The sequence below is a fragment of the Camarhynchus parvulus genome, chromosome 2, assembly GCF_901933205.1.
Source record: "Camarhynchus parvulus chromosome 2, STF_HiC, whole genome shotgun sequence".
NCBI lineage: Eukaryota > Metazoa > Chordata > Aves > Passeriformes > Thraupidae > Camarhynchus > Camarhynchus parvulus.
In genome coordinates, this window is record NC_044572.1 from 47,775,943 (window position 1) to 47,794,219 (window position 18,277).

General features: G+C 40.5%; 1 protein-coding gene across 4 annotated transcripts in view; it reads right to left on the minus strand.

Annotated features, from left to right (window-relative positions):
- The window catches only part of ELMO1 (engulfment and cell motility 1), a 302,044-nt gene that overhangs the window by 250,143 nt on the left and 33,624 nt on the right, over positions 1–18,277 (minus strand). For 3 of the 4 annotated variants that reach the window (XM_030965282.1, XM_030965290.1, XM_030965299.1), the window contains exon 3: positions 2,626–2,775. In XM_030965282.1, the coding sequence (XP_030821142.1) occupies positions 2,626–2,703 (78 nt within the window). In that variant the 5' untranslated portion in view covers positions 2,704–2,775. Of the gene's footprint in view, positions 1–2,625; positions 2,776–3,144; positions 3,168–18,277 lie in introns of those variants that run through there. The other variant, XM_030965308.1, reaches the window with a different exon arrangement.

Genomic DNA, 18,277 nt, shown 5'->3' on the forward strand with positions numbered 1-18,277 from the left:
CCAGGTTAACAAACCTATAGAAATGCAGTGGGAAGCCTCAACTTGAAAAGACTCTGTGCCTCCTGAAGCCCAAGTTGTCAGAAGTCGTGCAGGGGAGTGTAAAGTTTAATAACATTTGGTGGAAAAAAATACTCATGAGCTCTTTTAAGGCCAATGCCTGCCAGAACACCACCATCAATTGTTCTGGTTCCACAGTGACATTTCTTCACTTTGAAAATATTTTACTCTCTCCATTGCTAAGCAAAACATGCATACACGCAGCAAGTAAATTAGGATAATGTGCAACTGAATATAAATAAGTGCTTCCAAGTATATGCAATGAGCAACCTTAAAAAACCTCCCAGATTTTCCTTTGATTTCTTATATGGTATTTGTACTTCAGTTTTTGGAACAGCCTCAGTACCCTGAAAGATAAAACGCTTGTGTCACACTACAGTGATGGGGTTCTGTTGTGGGTTTTTAAAGTAATATTATAGTGCTATTCATTTAAATTCTGTTTTTCTTGATGGTAAGAAAGAGAGAGAAGAAACCATTATGGGAAAGCTTTTAGGATTTTCTGAATATATGTCAAATGGTGAGTGAATGAGCAGATGACACCTGGGACACAGGCACTGGCTGCAGTGTCTGGTCAGCGGGTATGTCGTTTCTCTTTTGTGTCTTCCTCCCCTTTATCATCTCTGACAGCTAGCCATCTGAGGGATGAATCATCTCCTCCACTACAGCTCTTCTACTGAATAGCTGCTCTAAAGGAAACAGATTGAGGAAAAGTTAGCACTAAGTGAATCAAAGGCAGAGCTGTGTGTTCTGAAGTATGTATCACCCTAGATATTTTCAAGGTTCATTCCCACATTGCTCCCAACCTTGAGAAAGGTAAAAATGCCTGTTTGTGTGCATGGGTAGAAGGAAGGGATGTTTCTTTCCCATCTTTCCATGTCAGAAAAGGGAGGGTTGAGACTCTCAAACTTCATTCCCTCATTTCCATTTCTCTCTGCATCGGGAGCAGGCTGCTGTTAAAGTCTTCTCCATTTTGGCCTTACTTTCCCTCTCCTTCCTCCTCCTACCCATAAAGTGGCTTGAGGAAGCTTGCAGATAACTTGGCAGGCTGTGTTTGAGGAATTTTACCCAATGTAGTTCAGCATTGATCCTTCTTGTCTCTTTCAAATCTTACATCATAAAATTAAAAACAAGGTACTAGGAAAGTAAGCTAATATTACAGATAAGGTATGAGGGTTTTTTGAGAGTTACTTTAAGCTTTTTGTAAATAAAACCAAATAATTTTCATATTATTCTGCTGCTATTTGAAAGGACACTTCATAATACTTTTTCAGTTTTGTTCTCACTGTACTTGGTTCATCATGACTAACATGCATCTTTCCCTGAGCACAGTGTGCAGTGTCTACCATTTGTTATATAAGAAGAAAAAAGTAAAATATTCTTCACTCCAGAAGGCAGAAGATTTCTATGCTTACTGAAAAATTTCAGCAAATAAAAATGGAAAAGTGTGGCAGGTCAAAAAAAAATCAACCTACAAAGTCTGGTTTCACTTGGGAACTCCCTTTTCCTCTAAGGGGGCTTCCAGAATGCTTAAAAATCATACCGCTGTGATTCCAGCTGCCCTCTAGTACCATATTTCTTCAAATTTCACACAGGAATTTCCCAGGCATGTGCCACATAAGGGTTAACTACAAGTGAAACTCATTGCACTGCATGAAGAAATTACTAACCCATTTCAGTAATACATTTTCAGTGTGAATTCAAATGCTCTCCTCTCCAATAGACCTTTATAATGTGCTGAGTCCCCAGACATACCAGGGTCTAAAGCACATTATAAAATGCTTTTCTTCACTCTGAATACCATTTACAGAAATAATAATCATTCTAACCAGGTAACATGCTGCAGGATTTCAAAATGTTAAGGGTAAGCTGTTAAATATTAAAGAGGTTGCTTTTAATATTAATATATGGGCCACAAAAACAATCTCAGAGAAGTCCAGAATATAAAACACGGCCCTTGTATAACTTGTTTTTGTTTGTTTCCCCCCACCACAATTCCCTAAAAAGAGTTTTTAATTCATAATTTTGAATTTGTTAACTTCTGTACACTGCCTTCAATCAATCCATGGGCCATTGCTTTAGAACTAACTAGATAAACAGAACAACCCCTGAGATTCCTGAACAGAACAACAAAGGTGCTCCTGCTCACAGTGCACCACTACTTAAGTTCCAAAATCTGCACTTGCTGCAGCCATTTGGTATGATTCTACTCCAAATGCAAAGCACTCACTACAAATTTGAAGACTTTCCACCCAGAGGTAAAACACTACTACAATTTAACAGTTGAAGAAACTAAGGCACAAAAGTGTTAAGTGGGTCACACAAGCAGTAAACGCCTTACTCAAGCAGCTGTTCAGAAAGAAAAAGTAAATTAAGAAACCAGCTAAACACATCAAAAACCTTAAGCAGTAAAAGAGGAAGAGGGTTACACCCCTTATAAAAAACACCTTCTCCCCCCATACATTCATAGAAAAATGCACATGCATTGAAATAAATATAAATGCAGAGGAAAACATGCAGAGAACTTATTCATGAACAGGGCCAGCTGAGCACAGGTACACAGGCACTTACTTGATCTATTTCCATTAACTTGGGGAAGGCACCTGGCCATTCAATCGCCACCTTCACTATATCAGCAGGAGGGGGCATTGCGACGCTGCTGTTCCTCGGAGCCAGCACAACTGGACACTAAGCACTGCAGAGAGCCTCTCTCATTCACACCTGCAGGGAGAGAAAAAAAAATACAAAGAAGAATATTACAGCAGTTCAGGCAGAACTCCAGCACTGCCGCTTCAGTCTCCTACATTTCCCCTGGCTGGGCAGGTGGATGGAAATGTATGTGTGGATAGACAGGTATGTGTATGTGTGTATGTGCAGGGGCAGGAGAACGGCACACATTACAGGAGCAAGCACAGGACACAACGCCACGACACGCTGCACAGCTCGACAGCCTGTTAGAAAGATGGCTGAAGCACTGAAATGTACGGTGAATAATAGGCATGCATTAGATTTAAATAGAAAAACTATTTTTAAATATTATTAAATATGCTGGTGGGGGAAAAGCGACAAACTAAAGAAAGCTTCTGTTACAGTGTCATTCCTGGAGTCCAAGGGAATGTGACCAGTTCGGTTAATGCTGGCGCTTCAGGAGAAGAGATTGCCCAGGAAGTTATGGCCAGGAAACACGGTTTCTTTTAACTATAGCAATGATCTTCTGGGTGTTCACAAATAGATCACTGCACTATAGCAACCAGTATGTCAGGAAGAAGGCAGAACACACAGCAGTTTCCACATATACACACACACACGCACACACACACATCCTCACCTCACGGATCCAGAGATACCCACATATAAATACTTCTTCATGGTACATTCAGACACGTGAATACACAAGGATGTAGTATACATTCACAGTGACATAATCAGCTACATAACACATCACAATTCTGCAAGAATATGAATATCAACAGGATCTTGTGTCAAATAGTGTGAACTGTGAATTTCAGGGAAAGAAGAAAGGAGAAGAACCAAACCCCCAGGTTTTGCAGAATTGAGGTTCTGTTTCTTCTGACTCATCAAACTTTATAACCTTCCAACAACAACAAATGTTTATCAAGAGCGTGTAGTGCCTCTCTGGGCTTGCAAACAAAGCTTCTGCACGCCTCTCTCAGCTTGGTGGTGGCAGGACACCCTCTCTAGTAGCAAAGCTCTGCAGTTTTCAGACACAGCAGCCTGTGCACCCTTCTGCAGATGGGGAGGTTCCTGCTGGCTTTGCCAAGCCCTCTACAACAACCATGGTGTTTCCTGCATGCTCTGCTGAGACCCAGAAAAGCGCCATCATGTACCACAGAACAAGAGAAGCTGTAGAAATCCCCAGCGGTGCAGTCCCACTTCTTCTTACAGAAAAAGAGAAGGAAGTGGTGAAAGCATGGAGACATGTTTGCACATACATCCTCTCAAAGAGCTAAGGCAAGACAGGAGCTGGCTGAGTATACCAGACATCCAAAGGCACAAATAGGTAAAGGTTAAAACAGGCTTTGACCATCTTCAGTTGCTACTTCAACTAAGCTGGCCTAATGACCTTTCTTCAACTGCAGCAGAAGCTGGAGCTCAAGTTGGTCTGAACAAAATTGTGAAATCATCCCTTTATTGGGAAACATTGTACCTTTGTCTCAGATTACTTTTATAAGTAGGAGCTCATCCAGCCTTGGGGATGCCTCCGTTTTTCCTTCTTTCTGGTGTGCCTCTGGTCTGCTCTGAAAAGGCTCAGTCCTCTGACTCTGCAAGCCCTGCTACATTCTACATAAGGCTCTCAACACATAATATAAAAGCAATTTATGAACTTTAACACTCCAGCAATTTATTTCCAACAATGGCGGTTCTGACGCCGACAGGATCGCACATCACCACAAAGCAAAGCGCAAGGCAGTAAATGAGACAATGGATGGTCTAAAAATAAAACTGGGTTGCAGGAAGTGCCTTGAAAGACTAAACAATGTGATTAAGAAACGCTGTGATATTGTCTACATTTGGTAGATGTTACAGGAACAGGGAATAAACACAATTAAAGCATGCAGCTGGCTTGCTGGTCATTGAGAAAATCAGACATTTACTTTAGGCTGTCTTCTACCCTGCAGAGCCTTAGCAGACACAAAGTTCCCACAATTTCTCCCCAAAACATCAAAAGCCCATCCTTTGCATCTCCATCCAGTGGTCCCCTTGCTGTGCAGTGCACTGGCTCAACCAATCAGCAAAAAAAACACCCAAAAAATGAAAAAGTATTTTTGGTCATCTGGTTTTTACCATGTTTGAGTCAAACAGCTACTCAGAGGTGATACAACACGGGAGAGAGGAGGAGAAGCGAGGTTTCTTGGCAGCAATGAGCTGTTAATCCACCTCGAAAGTGTATTGAAACTGAGACCTTGGCACCTTCTGCTCCCACACTCAGAGTGACGGTGTTTCCCACCTCCTCAGCAGCGCAGTCCTTGGTACTCTCAGCCTGCCGGTGTTGTGGTATTAAGCTGTCTGCAGTGCTTAAGTGGGGCTGACTCAGCTGGTGCCTGACCGACAGGCTACTCCCTGCACTCCCTGCCTTGGCACCCCATCCCTGGCAGGAGGGATGCTGGAGGCCTCAGCCAGAGCCTGAATTTGCTGGCCACAACACAAAAAGAGCATCAGCTCCTGCCAGACAAACTTGACTGAGGATAGCTTCAGCTGAGTAAGCCTTTGTTTTCAACAGTTTTATTTTCCCCCATCACGTTTCCTCTACACTTTTAATGAAGAAAATCATCTGTAGATCTCATATCTAAAGAGATAGAAGGGAGACCTATAAAAACTATGGACTCTACCTATTGCACAGGCAAACACATTTTCTTTTTACTGAGAAGTAGTAACTTGTGGCCCAGTACCTTCCCTCCAAAGCTCACAATAAATGCTGGAGAAAAAACACTGATTCATGACCATTGGCTGTGAGCAGAAAAGTAAAACAACATTACACTGCAATAAATTTGCAGAAAACTTCCATTTCCCCATGCACATGAGGGCATTAACCCCAATTTTGCTGTAGCAAGTTGTGGGCTATCTTGACTCACACAGGAAGAAAGGTTTAAGAAAGCAGAGTCAAAGGAAGCTGATGGTAAGTTAATCAAATTCAGCTATGGAAAATAAGCACTTACATTCCAAAGCAAGGTGCAAGAGAAGTCTGCCACGGCATTCAGCAGACAATTCATTGTGACTAGTTTTAATGTAGGCTAGCAGATCTCCTACATAATTATAATTATTACTATACGTATGCTTATACAGTCATAAAACACAAAGCAAAGTGACACATCTTTAACTAATACAAATGGATGTAGTCTCACTTCTCGCACCAGAAGACCAGCTCAAAGATAACAATGTGGTCTGAATGCTGAAAAGCATATAAAGTCATCACTTTGTTTCTGTTTCTCAGTGGCCATCCTAGTCAAATGTGCTGACTTCTTCTTTCCTAATTTATATTTTTATGACTACAGTGCAACATACAAAAGATAATTTAGTTTCATTCTACCTATGTGACAATGTCAGAAACAAATATTCTTTTGAGGGTTTTTTTTAAGGCCAAAATTGATGTTCAGTTGTCATCCCAAAAGTAAGACTGTAAAGAAAATGTACAACCTATAGTGCTGACAGTTCAAAATTACCTACTATTTATTCACATGGTACGCAGTGTGATAGACACTGCCCAGCAAAATAAGGAAGGCACAAATCCTGGTTTGAAATGGTTCTAATTTAGTAAGCAATTTTCATTATGTGCATGAAGAACTAGAACTGTTTTCAGCTGCTTTTTGTTATGCCAGCAGCAGTCAAACAGTGAAAAGAATAGGGGTGTCACTGAAGGGTCTAGTTATGGAGTTTTCTCAAGTACAATTCCTTTTTCTCTCCCAGTGGGATCTGAGAAGCACTGACATGTAAGAGCAACTTTCCAACTCATTTTTACAAGCTTTATTTTCAAGGCAGAATCTGAAGGCAAGCAGGATGCATGTGCAGGCATGAGTGTATCAAGGGAAGGAGAGAGTCAGAGGAAAAGGAAGGCAAATTCCCATTGTTTTCCCTAATGCATGCAAGGAGATATAACCTGGAGAATGTTTAAGCAACTTACATGCTCCACAGCACACTATTTTATACTTTGAGGGGAGAAAAAACCACTATCAAAGCATGTCTACCACTTGAACATACTTTCTTCCATCAACATGATTTTGTATAACTATGACAGATCATCCCATTAAAGTGTCAATTTTGCAATTTATTATTATTACCACATGCAGTATATTTATGCATTTCAACCATACTATGAAGGAATTCCTGTGGTGTACTAAGTCAGAGTAATAAACATCCAAGTTGGAAATCAAAGTATGTTAAATTTAATGTAAAAATGCATCAGCACAGATATGCAAGCTCTTGATTTACCTGCCTGGCTCTGAAGGATGCATTCAGCACAAATGTCAGTAAAATATATATTGAATTTTCCCCTTCTACCTATGCACTGCATGTGGAAAACAGGATTTTCTTTGTGTATGAAATTAGTTCCTAGTGGAAATCTTTTTTTTTCCAAACTTGTTGTGCAATTTCATTGGCACTTTCCATACAGAGACCTCAAAGTAATTTAAATAACTTAAAGTTATCAGAGCACATCTCTCAAGAAATAAATTCTATTCTTCCTCCACAGACAGAAGAAAAATGCAAGGCTAATAGGAGCTGTATGACTTGCAGCTCTACACGCAAATGTAAACAGCAGCCTAAGCACAGCTAAATTGTTCTTCTACAGAAGAGAGGTAATGCTCAAAGAGCAGGTCAGCTCATTTCACAAGCAGCTCGAGTAAGAAAATTAATGATTAGAAAGTGACTGAAGGAATGCCACGTGCATTGATAATTTAATAAAATAAAGCACGTGTTACTCTTGCCTGGACAAAAGGCAGCACATACAGCACCTGGAGCTGGCACAGATTCTGCCGCTCCTTGACACAGGCAGGTTTTTGCATGGCATTTCTTGAAGGTGATGGGAAAGCAAGGCAGTGAGGGCAGCAGGGCCAAGCAGGATGTTGTGGGTGCTGGCAGGGAGCTGAGCCCTGGCCGGGCCCACAGCAGGAGGAGAGGCACAGCTCCCTCAGCTCAGCACCTTATGTAAGGAACCACTTCTTGTCAAAGCTCATCAGCTTCCTCCGCTTCGCTCCTGCCGCCCCAGCAAACAGAAACTAAGTGGCAAGTTCAGCTGGAAGGTCCCTCGGGGACCAAGTCTGATTAACGATTTTAGAAAGATAATCCAACGCTGGATTAATATCCCCCAAGAGAGTTATTTTTGGAGTTAAACTGCATGACTGAACAGCTGAGTCTAAGGAGCGGTAAACATGCTCTACCATCTCTACAAGAAATGAAAACAAGGCAGAGAAGCCAGGGGCTGGATGTACACTTTGTGTACATAAAAAGGCTTTCACGTTGCCTTTTTCCTTCTTAGGCATTCAGTGCTATTCACCCCTGAACCAGACAGGAGTCAAAGGCCCAGCAGACCCATGTCAATAAAATCTGTGGATGTTTTGACACAAATAGAAGATAAAGCTGTACAGAAGCTATGAGCTATACTCTAGTAAGAGATGGGAAAACGGCAGTGGTCTCCAAAAGCAGGCAACCTGGGTGGTGGTGCTACCCCTCTGCAGCAGCCATCAACACTGCAGGAACACCTGATCCCCCTCAACTGGCATCCATGGTTCAGAGCAGTCCATCAGCTTCCAAACAGGAACATTTCTTTGACGCTGAACCCTAAGTCTGCTGATCCGTAAAGCATCATTAGACCAGGAGTGAAATATTTAATATTATGTAAAAATGAGCTTTGTATCCTTTAATACACAATATTTTGGAGAGGAAGGGTGGTTTAAATACACCATCCTTCCTCTCCAAAATATGTGGAGACCTAGAATTTGAGGAGATTTTAGGATTATGGGTGTCAAATGTACGGAAAGGGACAGTTCCTGCCACTGGGTAAAGCTGCCCAGGAAAGACAACTAATAGTTGGGTTGTTGTCACCTATCTCATTCCCAGCATACCCATAACCTTTCTTCACAATCTCATTCCAAGTATTTTCTCTGTCCACAGTCATCTTGTTCCTCTTCCTGGGAGGCATTTTATATGGTTGAGGTTTCACTACGTTTGACAGGCCAGACCAGTTTCAAATAGAGCACTCTTCAAAACTAGAGAGCAAAAAAGGCTTTAAAGAGTGCTTCAAAAGAAAAGGTGGAAGAAAACAAAATAGACTGGGTGTACTCAGAATACAAGCAAGAAAACTGTCTGGTCTTCCTTTTAAAGCACTTTGCTTTTAATATCAGAAAAATGTAGGTACTTCTTTAACATGAACCACCCCACTTCTAGGAAGATTATTCTCCTTTTACTAAGGAACTCCTAGTTATATGTCTGTAATTCATAAGAGGACAAAAAACTTAGTTTTGATTACTCAAGTTTCTATTTCAAACTTTGTGGCAATTTAATTAACTCACATATAACATCCAGTCAGATAAAGATGTTTGTTCACTAAAGATGTTAATATCTGAGCTCTTCAAACTAGAGATCAGGGAAGTATCAAGCTCAAGTACTCAAAAGAATTCCAATAAATAAATTTTATTCCAATAAATTCCAATAAATTGGAATAAATATTTATATTTTCAAATTCCAATAAATAAACAAACTAATTTTTTTAAAATCATAAAAAACCTAGACTAAACCAAAATGCACCAGCACAAGCCCCCCAAAAATAGCAATCAGCAGATCTAAGACTTCACAAAAAAAGCATGATTTTTCAACCATGCTGAGTACCTGCCTAACATAAAATTTAAAGACTATGACAGGTATCTAGTACAGAAAAAAACTAAAATGCTACTTTGAATACAAACTATAATTTAATCTACGTAAACTTTTCACAGTTTGTCTGATCTTGCCCACTTCATTTGGGATTGTTTCTCATCATTTGGCTTAACTCCAGATGTTTCCAAACTGAAGCAAGTAGCAAAAAAATATTCCTTAAAATCCAATTAAATATAGTTTTCTCATCTTTCAGGGTAGTCTCATATAAATAACCTGCGAGGTAGAAAGGAAGTAATGGGGAAAACGTAAAATCTCAATTACAGCCAGTGGTCCTACTGTTCTTAAAGAGCTGTAGGTTAAAAATCAAAGTTCTCAACACATTTGGAGGGCACAAGAAAGGAAAAAAGACATTGACACTGTGAAACAACAAAATAAAGCAATGCAAAACATTACAGCTCGAAAGGATGGAGGCATTTGTTTTTGTTTGGGAGGGGGAGAAGTTAAAGGGGTGGTGCTTTTAAACTAAGCCCATTCCAAAGGAGTCCCATGAAACTGAGAACTGAATGACTTTATTACAGGGTGGTTGAAAACAAGCGGAAAAAAAACAGAGAAAGCTTATCAAAAGTGCTGTGAATGTTGAATTAAACTCAATTAAGGGTAAAAAATAAAAAGAAGATCACAGTCCTCTTTTCTACTACTAGCATGATCTGGCTATGGTACCTCATGCTTTCCTGGCATTTGGATAAATCAGGGGGCCTGAAAGGACACAAAAAAGAGCACCTTGAGATGATAATACAGCAGAAACTGAGTCAAAACAAGAATGACTGGCTATATCCCAGTCTTATAGAGGAGATAACAGATACAAGAAGATAAGCTCAAATTTGGAGAAAACCCTAAACTTCCTGCTGGAAGGAAGATGAAGCAGCAGTAAAAAAAACAAGGAGAATTAGTTACCCTATCAACGTTTACTATACATCCAGAGGAGCGAATGGAACTGCTAGGAGTTAGCAGTCAAATGGAGGAAGAGAGGGCAACAGAGATGTGTGAATATTAATGGAAACAACCAAGTTAACTGACGGCACAGACAGGATGCTGAAGGTTGAAACAAACAGCATTATTTCCTAATGTAATCATTCTGCATAGAAAAATCCTACAGAAAAGAGTAATACTGGTATTCCACAGTGCATAAGCATAATGCTCATCATAAGGAAGAAAAACAGGAAAAGAAAGGGTGGATAACTCTTGTGAGTCTAGGAAGGGCACAAAAATTTTGAAGACACCAGCCTTTTGTCAGGCACTGACACTGCTCTTCAGAGATGTGCAATTTTGAATGCCACAATATAAGAATCATAAAGCTACTAGAAGCTATCCAAAGGAGGGCTGTGAAGAAGGTGAAGGATCTGGAGGGGAATTCATATGAGGAGCAGCTGAGGTCACTTGGCTTGCTCAGCCTGGAGGAGACCTCACTGCAGTCAGCAGCTTCCTCATGAAGGAAGGCGGAAAGGCAGGCACTGATTTCTTCCCTCTGGAGACCAGAGAGAGGACCCAAGAGAATGGCATGAAGCTGAGTCAGGGGAGGGTTAGGTTGGATATTAGGACCATGTTTTTCACCTAGAGGGTGATTGGGCACTGGAACACGCTCCCAAGGGAAATAGTCACAGCACAAAACTGAGTTCAAGAAGTGTTTGACCAGAGCTCCTGGGTGTGACTCTTGGGGTGTCCTGTGTGGGCTAGGAGTTGGACTCATGGGTCCCTTCCAACTCAGAGCCTTCTATGATACAGTAAAAGATAACAAAAAACAAGAGAAGGAAAAAAAACCACCTATCAGTAATCTTTCAGCAGAAATACTTACTGTAATCCATGCATTAAAACATCTAACAGACAAAATGGCCCATGTTTTTCTGACTTTCTGGCACTATACAGTCTCTGAATCCACCCCTCCAGCCTTCTAGCTCTGTCAGTTCACTCTTATAGTCATGAAAACTAATTTGTCCTTAACACTTGTGGACTTCCCAGATCTGGCTCTCTGAAGGAAATTCAGCAAAACTAGACAGCATATGGAAAAAACAGTGATGGCCACTCAGAAAAAAACATGCGTGGCACAGTTAATATTAGAGACTTTGCCTATAGCTAACATTTGTGGAATAACTTGAGCTATTCTGCATTAAATAGAATGTCAAAACTAAGCCAGAGTTTTAATGGACATCATGAAACTCACTTTGGAAACAGAAATACTAAAGAACAAACACAGACACAGTCGCATCCCAAAACAACTACTGTGCATAAGCCCATCCTGAACACCAGTGCCACCCTGCTTTACTGAGTACTGCTCAGTTGGTTTACCTGCTGGCCTGGAATCCTGTTCTGGGGACATCCCGAGGAGATAATCACCCTCCTTTTCAATACTGACACATACCTTGGGGCCACTGTTTATAATTCTAGATCAAGAGGAGCTTGCATACCTGAGCAATCATTTCAGGTATACAGTCAGGTTAACCATAAGATCACTGTAAGGTAAGATAAAGCAAAAAGACAGCATAGAACACAAGAACAGGACAAACTCCAGGTTCACACAGCCAGAACACAGACTGTGTTTTTGAGAGGTCTGAGAAACCTTTTGGAACAAATCTGACTGCAAGATATTAGCAGTGCCAACACTGCTCACCCAGCCCATTTCCAGGGGAGATATGTTCTGCATAAATCTTGGTAAACTGCATTAAATGTGACACTTATTAACAGGAGATACAGATATTCTAGCATAAGACTATCCCTTACTCGTCTCTATACTGCAAAACTGTGAGCAGCAGATGACCCTGTTTGAGCAGGGCAGTTGGCCAGATGACTTCCTGGAGTCCCTTCCAGCCTCAACCATTCTGTGATTCTCTAAGTACACTGATGTGTTGTCTCTAAGCACTCTTGAAGTCATAGTCTGCTCATCTGTGTTCCAATACTGTGCCTTTTCTATACTTAAGTGTGCACACCATGAGCAAAAAGACCTGCTTTTGTAGCAGGTTGCCTTCTATGCCAAAATAAGATTCTTACAACATACTAAAACCAGCTGTTACAACTTAGAAACAACAATCTCCATAACTCTTCCCATCTTGCACCCAAGAGCAATCATTCAAAGAATATTGCAGGCTTTCATAACTTGAACTAAAATTTTAAAGACCAAGGTGGAACTTTAATTCTGACAAGAAAACTGCCATAAAACGTGTTTGTGTTACAGACTAATACATGACACTCAAGCACTGGGTACAATTTGTGGTCACCCCATAATTTTACTGCACTCTTTGTTCAACATTAAAATCTGCATGGCCCAGGGAAGGAGGAAAGAATGATGCAAACATCATCCTTTATTGGTTTGAGTCATAAGCTCTAGGGAGCCATGCAGTTTAAGCAGCAGACAACAGTTGAAAAGTTTACTGTCTCTCCCTTTTAGCAGGGACAGCAAGACAGGTAATGAGTTCACTCAGAAATTACAACCTACATGTGAACTTAAACCCCCATTGAATCTAATTTATGCTATCATGCTGGGCCATTAAAAAAAAGGGGAGATGGAAGGGGGAGAGGACAGCCATCACTTCAGCCACTGCAGTTGAAGCTATTCACAGGTGTTATTAATATCTATTGTCTTACTATTAGTAAAAAAGTGGGAATACTTTCATTAAGAAACTTGACTCATGAAAAATACCAGCTTGTCTAGTAAATATGTTCATTTCACTGTCCAGGTAAAAAGTCACCATCAATTAAAAAGTTGCCTTCTTAGTAGTACATACTATCTGTTTCTCCAAGTCTCTTCTATTTCATAAGGAACTATAATTTCAAAGGTTCTCTAAGACTCTTGAGATGACTAGAGCTAATACTCTGTCAAAAGTTGATGACAGCACAGCTGTGTTTCCCCATTGCCACGCTCTGGTTGAAGCTCCTGCTCCAGCCTCGCTGGGAACATGGGGAGTTATGCCAAGAATGAGCAAAACACTCACTGTTTCCAAATTGGCTAATCAACAGACTGAGAGCTTAACCTCCCCACAATACAGGCAGACAAGCAACAAGCACTGAGGACTGAACTGTGCCAGCCACATTATTCAGCAAGACGACTCGTGGCAGTTTTCTTCCCAGGAGCCAGAACATCAATTGTCACCAACGATGCTGCAACTCAATCAAACTTCTATCAAAACAACCATTCAAAATGAACCAGCACTTGCTGTGTGATGCTTTACTCTATTATCCTAAAAACAAATAAGAGTGCCTCAAATAACTCCTGTGTGGAACCAACCAACTTGGTTCCATGGAGGAGTTATTGCCCAGCATTTTACCTGCTAAGAACTTAAAATTGCTAACTGCAGAGCAGGGAGATGCTGGCAGCAAAAGGACACTATGCTTTTGCTGAATGATAACATGCATGCCTCTAACTTCTAATGTAGCCAAAAAAATGGATCCTCATAACTCTTTCATGTTAAAAATATTGTAATACATATACATCATCCTGAGCCACCATCCTTAAAATTTTTCCGCTCCAAAAAGCTCTCTGAATGGCAAAGTCCAGTTCCACAGCAGATCTGAGGTCTGCTTCCGCAATGTCACAATTTTGCCTCCCTCTCCCCAGTGCCAGCACTGGCAATTGTCCAAGATACCAGTTCAGAGAGATAGTGTCTAAAAAGTAACCCACAAAACAAAAACAAAGACAGATTTTCAGACCGATTAGCCCCTTGAATGCATTCACCACTCACTCACCCAAGCTTCAGGACCACAACAAGCAATGTAAAAGGCCAAAGAGGAAAACAGGAATATAACCTGCTCATTTTAAACTTTTTCACCTGTGCAAAATTCATGGCATATAGCTGAGATTCAATTCCATAGAGAAGAATGATGTAAAAGTATGCAATTACTAAGTTCATTACAGTATGTCTCATTAATTCAATGAGCTGCTTTATAATTGTAACAGACATTAAAAGATTAAAGTATTTGGATTAAATCCAAGTACATTTTCAGCGCTCTGATGATTGCCAGAGTCTATATCTTCAGAAATACAGAGTAACACCCCTTCACCAAGTACCCTGTGAGAGAAACCATTGTTTATCCTTCTTGCTTTCAGATTTCAGTGCTCCCAAATTAAATTTTCCCATTGCACTTGGGGGTGAGGGGTGGCAAATCTGTGCAGGTAACTGTCTACTTCAGTTTGACATGTTAGAACTGTTTCCAAATAAAGCTGTCAACTGAAGTTGACCATTTTGAACTTCCTGGAGGGCTAACACCTGGCTGCAAAGTCCTTTGTGTGCAAACAGCAACACGGAAACAAAGCCAAACACATAACTCTATGGCACCTTTAGTTTGTAACTCAGCAGTAATTTAACATCATTAGATCTCTGCTGTTCAAGCAGTAAGGGTGATTTAGGTATCAATCACTTTAAAAGAGAATGAAGTCCTCTTTCTGCTCTTCAGTCAAGCATTTCTATTCTGCTGTGAAGACTAAAGTACATTTTTACAGGCTTGGCAGCATGGTGCCAACAGCAAGCACGGAGCCTTACCCACTCTCAATTTTACACGAAATTAAGTAGTATTCACAGTTTGTACTGAAAGTACAAGATTTCCAAAAAGCTACAATGCACATCTCTACTGAAAGAATGCTTCATTTTCTTCTCATTGATGCAGTCCTCGAGCTGCATTCTCAGAATCACAGACAGAGCCCATCAGAAGATGTTAATCTGGAGTAACAAGTGTGATCACGAAAGAGATGTCCCATTTCCAAAGCTGACAGACAACCTGCCCTGTAACAAGTAAGGGGACTCCTCATCTCTTCCATTTTCCCCTTCTCCTAACAAGGGATTTGGCTGCTCTGTCAGAGCTGGATCTGACTTCCTTCTGTCTTGTCTGAAAGATACATGTGGGGCTCACAATGACATATTCTCCGCAATATGCAGCTCCCAACTGCTCCTTCTTGATCTGGGCATAGACAACCTCTTAACACAAGGAATGAAGGAAAATATTCTTTTGAAGTTTCCTTTTCACCTGTCTCATTCTCCAAACTCTGGAGCAGATTCCTATGGGCCACGCCACCTTCACAAACTCTCTTGTCAGTGTGTTAAAGAATTTGATTTTTTTTCAGCCACATCTTATCTTGTTGATCTCACCCACTGTTCCAACAATTTTGACTAGGACCTGGGGAGGAGGCTGGAAAGATTACACTAACTCTAAATTAAGGCACTTGAGGAAAATTCTGAAGCAGAAATTCCATAGTAAATATGCATCAGTGTCCAGGACAAAGTCTAATTCTCCCATATGAACAAGTCAGAAAAATGTATTCTAGCATTTGCAAAACAAACCACTTGAGACACAAGAGCCCAGCATTCTCATTTGACCTTGGTGTCCTTCAGAAGATGTAATCATTAGCAGCTAGGATAAGAGAAAGACCACAAAAAACAAAATTAAAAAACCCCACCTGAAAATAGACCCTATATCTTCCAAGTTTGCTCCCCAAAGCACTAATTAAAGAGGACTCTCCACCACATGTAGCAATCACGCTGTTTAAATGAACAGAGAGTTCTGCTTCAAAGACAAAGATGCTAAACTTGGAAGCAGGAACACTTGTGTTTAATTTTCTTTTATTCAAAGGCTTTGTGTGTGGCCATGTACTTGCCCTTTGGTTCTCTGTGCCTCCAACCACCAAGTATAAAATGGAGCACCAACCACCAAGTGTAAAATGGAGCACCAACCACCAAGTGTAAAATGGAGCACCACACTTCCCTAGAGCAGTTGAGAGGCATTTAGAGGCTACAGGAGATTGTATCTAAATCATGCTGACAGATTACCCAGAATGGGCAGCTGCTTAATTTATTCATGTGATTGGACAGACTACTCCCCTAGATATTCCTGGTTCTCACCCTTTCCAACCCTCACTGGCTTACCTATTCTTGGTACCATCCTTAGACTCAATACAACACGTTCCCATTAAAACCAGATGTAGAAGTGAAGATGCAGCTTTGGGGTCTGCTGGAAATGGTCTGTGCTCTTTTTGAGCATTTCAGAGCTATTATCCATCAGACAGGGCTTTTCACAAGGATGCCAGATATGCACTCTTGGACGGGACAGAAGGGAGCAAATCCTTTTTTGGCTATATTTCTTTTCCAATGTGTTTTAATTATCTTACTCTGCCAAATTAAAAGATTCATTTCCAAGACAAAATGACAAATATACTTCTAGGTGACTACATGCATTAAACCAAGTCAGCAAGGGAAACTATTTTCCCAGGCAAAACAAAAGCTTCACCATTATGTTCATTTAAGCCAAGACTGAAAGAGCACACAGAACATGCTGTAAGGACCAAGCCTGAAACCTCATTGCCATTTTCTTTACCTATAAAGCTGTTTTTCCTTACGTTAAGCATCCCCAAGGCACACACAAATGTCTGCAGAGCCAATCAAAATGCAAATACTGTGAAACAGCCAAGCAAGCAACTACTGCTGTCTCTTTATCACATTCTTCCTTTTACTCAGGCTTTCATCATTTAATACAAGTGACTTTGCCAAGCACCGTGTGCTTTGGTTTTAGAGCACAGAAAGTTTAAGCTGTTCTCTACTCAGAAGTAATCTGTCATCTGTTTCATTGGTTCAGCCATTCCTGGCAACTGCCTTGCTTTCAGCACACCCATGACAGGAAGACACCCCTGTCCTGTCACAGTTACCTCTTTCTGGACCCAAATAATCTCTGTAGTTTTACACAATGGGATTAATGCATGGCTGCTGGCTACCCCACTCGCCTGCCTTTGCTTTTAATAATTTCATTTCTGAAGTGGAAATACAGATGTTAAAGAAGCACATGACAGAAAACGCTCGCCTCTTGCTTTGAAGATACATAACATGACAGCAAGATGAAAAATCCCACAGCTATGAAGGATGCCAATTTTCTCAGGAACTGTTTCATCTCTAACAAGATCAAACTGAACTATTGCCAGTAAATTGAGGAGGTGCCTGTTTTAACAGTTCCTTTCCTAAATGTGTTACTATTTCCCCTGGTTCATTAACCAACCTTATTCAAGAAAGAAGAATCCTATCTTAAAAGGAAGAAGGCAGCAAGGTAGCTTTGCATGCCCCCAGCTAAGTCATCTCTATACTATTTTATGGCTGCTTTCTGTTAGGAGAAACTTAACCATGCCAAAGGTTGGCAGTTTCCTCTAGGAGCTAAGAAGTAAAGAGCCTTGTTGAGCACGTTTTCCTTTTGAGCTGCCACAACACATGATGAATTCAGCACAGTTATTAGGCTGTGTGTGAGAAGGAAAGGCTACAGGTGTCTGCCACCAAACTGTGGCCCCCTAAATTTTCAAATTTCCAAGAATATATTACATTTCGATATAGATGACAAAGATAGTAATGATATCCTTGAAAGGTGTTTTCAAGCACTTTTAGATTAAATATCTAAGGCATGATTTGACCTTGATCTGCTTTTAGATTTTTTAATTATTGACTTATGTGCATTAAAAGTCACTGGAGAAAAAAGCATTTGTAGTTAAGATCCTATTTTTGCTTTTGCATGACTTTTAAGTGATGACAGTTTTAAGACCCACTAGAATAAGAATGGATTAGACTTTAATGTGCTTTCCTTGCTTTTAGGACATAAAATTTTCAAATGATCAACTCTTAGAAAGAATAGCCACTGTCAGGAGTTTTACCATGTCCTTTTTAACAAGGATGAAGAGGGGAGATATTTGTTTATTTATTTTTAAACAGGACATTTGTTCATAGAAGAAATCTAAGCATAATACATTTAGCCTAGGCTGTACAATTAATCTCTCTCACCTCTGACCTTTTTTTCTCCTTTTCTTTTCTGACAGTGTTTTATTTCCTTTTACATGACCCATTCTTTAAGTCATCTTCCACTTCCTCAAAGAGATTACAAT